This window comes from Amphimedon queenslandica, unplaced genomic scaffold (genome assembly GCF_000090795.2).
Source record: "Amphimedon queenslandica unplaced genomic scaffold, v1.1 AMPQUscaffold_12897, whole genome shotgun sequence".
In the NCBI taxonomy this organism is placed as follows: Eukaryota; Metazoa; Porifera; class Demospongiae; order Haplosclerida; family Niphatidae; genus Amphimedon; species Amphimedon queenslandica.
Window position 1 is genome coordinate 33,779 of NW_003546867.1, and position 3,732 is coordinate 37,510.

At 36.2% G+C, this 3,732-nt stretch overlaps 1 protein-coding gene across 2 annotated transcripts in view; it reads right to left on the reverse strand.

The window, feature by feature from the left end:
- The window catches only part of LOC100632509 (dual specificity protein phosphatase 1B-like), a 4,405-nt gene extending 679 nt beyond the window's left edge, over positions 1-3,726 (reverse strand). The window contains exons 1-2 of one of the 2 annotated variants that reach the window (XM_003389906.3): positions 3,460-3,726; positions 552-795 (exon numbers count right to left, since the gene is read on the reverse strand). In XM_003389906.3, the coding sequence (XP_003389954.3) occupies positions 648-795; positions 3,460-3,719 (408 nt within the window). In that variant the 5' untranslated portion in view covers positions 3,720-3,726 and the 3' untranslated portion in view covers positions 552-647. Of the gene's footprint in view, positions 1-551; positions 796-3,459 lie in introns of those variants that run through there. The other variant, XM_011408650.2, reaches the window with a different exon arrangement.
- Between the last annotated feature and the right edge of the window lie 6 nt (positions 3,727-3,732).

Consider the following 3,732-nt stretch of genomic DNA (forward strand, 5'->3'; position numbering starts at 1 on the left):
TGCAGTGTTGGTACATTGTTTGCATGAATAATTGAACCAACGTAGAGCCTAAATCCATTTGCATCTGAATAGACTAGTGAAGGCGACTGAAATAAAAGGGTAGGATTAATAAATTTTAGATTAGGCAGGCACTACATGTATATCAATAGATATAAGGGCTTAACTTATTCAATACTGTCTCTGCCCAACATTAGACAGTATATATACTCAACTCTACTGATTAGAGTATCTATGGCCTCTGGCTGACCCAGACCTTCTGCAGAGGGTCTGGACCAGCCAGACTAGTAAATGCCTATCTTTTAATCAATGTGTATACATACTGTACTTTGTCTTTGAGGAAATCTTTAGAGTCTCCTGGAGGGAAAAGCTTGTCCCTTAGACTCTGTAACTCTCTCTCTTCTTTCTCTCCCATAGGCTCCCCTTCCCTTCCAGCAGAGAGACTCGTTCCATTGCTCCAGGGAAGTTCACTGGAACTGCTTGCTCCCATTTTGAGCCACACCTACTTTGAAACGCCCACAAGCAACAATTAATTAAAATGTTATTGTGAACTGAAAAAACAATAATTTTTATCAGCAATAATTAATTTAATTTAAATATATAATAATTATAATATATGGTGTGCAGCGAATTAATGTGTGATTCTTCTATCAAGATTTCCCCAGCACCTTCTTTTGTTTTTCTTCTTTTAATTGCTTCTGAAGGTTAAACAAGTTTCTCATGAAAGTAACATTAGGACAAGCAAGGAGTCTGTTACTGTGGACTTGTCTTGCAGCCTCTGATAGCGTCATATTACAACTACAGAAATGAATCAAAATAAAACAACAATGAATCCACTACTGAAATTTGCAACTTGTACATATAGTGTACATTATTCATTATCAGCCATTGCTATAGACTTTGTTGTCATATTTAGAATTGCTGATTTCATAAGTAAGCGGGCAGGCAGTTTAATTAATTATTATGATTAATGGTAGAACTATTTATGTATAGCTTAATAATCATTTATTATCACCTGTATAAACTGCATGAATTACGTCTATCCATAGACATAGGAATGGCCCCCCCAACTTTTCAGCAAGAGGGGCTTAGCCCCCCCCCCCATGTTCACATGCTAAGTCATGCTTTTTAATGTTGAGCCCCCACCCCCAACTTTTGAATCATTCCTAAGCCTATGCTATCCATGCAAACCACATCAAAACCAGATTCATCAGTGCAGGCAGGAAATTATGAATCAAACTGCAGTGACCTTATAAGACTAACATACTCGCCCCAATTAACACACCTCTTGATAAATGGTACATGTCTCAGGTGGTGAATTGTTTAGATAGGAACAATTATGAAATGTTCCAGGAGGTGCTTGTTAGGTGCTTAGCTAAGTAGGCTATACACCTGTAAACAACGGTCAAAGGGACTTTCTAATTACAACCCACATCTCAAAAATAATTATCTTGACCAGGAGGTGCACTCAATAGAAAGTTTTATTGTGGAAGCCTTGTAGAGGTGCAATAGCAGCAATAATTAGGAGGGTGTGTTAATTGGGGCAAGTATGGTAATTTTTAAAATGAATAAAAATTGGAGTGATTTTGGAGCCACTTTTCAGAAAAAATCATGGGCTAGTAAAGGGTATTTTCAGATTTTGGCCAATTTCAAAAAATTGACATAACTCGAAAATTTGCAGTCGAAATCAGCTCAAACTTTCTACATAGCATCAGTACATCAATATGCATCAAAAACGTAATAAAAATTGAGGGTGATTTTGGAGCCATTTTTTGGGAAAAACCATGGGCTATAGTACAGGGTATTTTTCAGATTTTGGCCAATTTCAAAAAATGGACATAACTTGAAAATTTGCAGTTGGACTCAGCTCAAACTTTCTACATAGCATCAGTACATTAATATGTATCAAAAAATGTAATAGAAATTGGGGGGTGATTTTGGAGCCGTTTTTTGGGAAAAACCATGGGCTATAGTACAGGGTATTTTTCGGATTTTGGTCAATTTTAAAAAATGGTTATAACTTGAAAATTTGTGCTCAGAAACTTTCTACATAGCATCAGTACATCAATATGTACCAGAAAATGTAAAAAAAAACTTGGGGTGATTTTGGGGTCATTTAGGAAAACAAGACCTCAATCATGGCCTTTGGTCAAATCTTAAAGTATCAAAGTCATAAAAATTCTATTTTGATTTATTTATGATATCTATCCCCTTTATCATTGTGTTTGCCAAATGCATGCTAAAGAATAATTCACAATAAATACAATCCTCATGTTCTATGACTCCAGAACACATTAAGCATATACACATAATGTAAACAATCATTGCCACATGCCTTACACTCTGCCCATGAGCTGCTCCATGTATAGCAAACAAAGCCAAGAAATCAAAACATTTCATTCTAATACTATGTTTATAATACAGAAGTGGATTAAACAGGTTGAACTGGCTCTGCTGTCTGTACAAACCATGCATGCTGGCTCAGCTCAGTTGGGCAACTTTAAACTACCAAATCAAATTGTGCTGACCCACTTTAAACAGTTTAAACTGTTACAATGCCAATATTAACATAGTATAAGGCAACCAGCAAGCATACACACATTACATGTATGTTTGTGCACACAGAGCTAGCTAATAGTACTTTTTAGAGACTACATGTACCATAATTACTATATATGACTATAGATTAGTACAGGCTTACATCAGTTTTAACACCGTATAGCTGGAAAAGTTTGCACGAAATATATTTTGCGATTTCGTACTAAAAAGCAAATTTTAATGCACGCGGAATTTAATTTGCTGGTGTAGACGTAAACTGTTGATACACCCATTACTTATAATGCTTTGCGGAATTAAACTGTGCATTTTTATGATGAACAACAAACAACAAAATTAAATTCCAAAAAATATTTCCAGCTATACAGTAGTCTATAATAACTAATGCCAATGACATTTAATGGGATACAAAAACATAAGTGTAAGATTTATAAATAGGGACCAAGTCTACTCTTGATAGTTGATAACTGTAAAGGCTGGTTCACAATATTACGCTAGTCCTGACGTTACGTTGATGCTAGAATCAAATCTGGTTCAATTCCAGCGGAAAGCATGCATCAAAAGGTCAAATTGCCCACACTTTTTGATTAAAAATTGATGGTACGTTGGCTTAGCGTCATATTATGAACCAGGCTTAAGTCTCGATCTTTATCCACTGTATAGTATGGGTAGTGTATACATATGGGACTAATACCTTATAGCTGCCAGGATGTTTATGTCTACACATAGTAATTGGAGATATTAGGATAGTAATATACTATAATAACTCAGTCATAATACGCTATAATAATCTTTCTCTATCTCTCTCTCTCTCTTCCTGTATCCTCTGTTTCTACAAGAAGCTCTCTCTCTCTTTCTCTTTCTCTTTCCCTCTCTCTCTCAGCTCTCTCTCAATATTATTCTTACTATTTCATTAAGAAAGCAACAGATACAGTGACTGATCTACTCACTCCAGCCATACAGTGTACAAACACTCCAGCTCCTTCCTCCTTCCCTTTATCAATAAAATCCGTTACTTCATCAAAATGCTGAGAGAGATCATAAGACTCCATGTCCTCAGCAGTGATGAGTAGAATGGTAATACTTTCACCATACAGCTCCTGTGAAGTCATGAGAGACCCAGCGGCCATGTTGACAATACGGGATATACCCAACTCGGTAGACATGGCAGATCCTGAG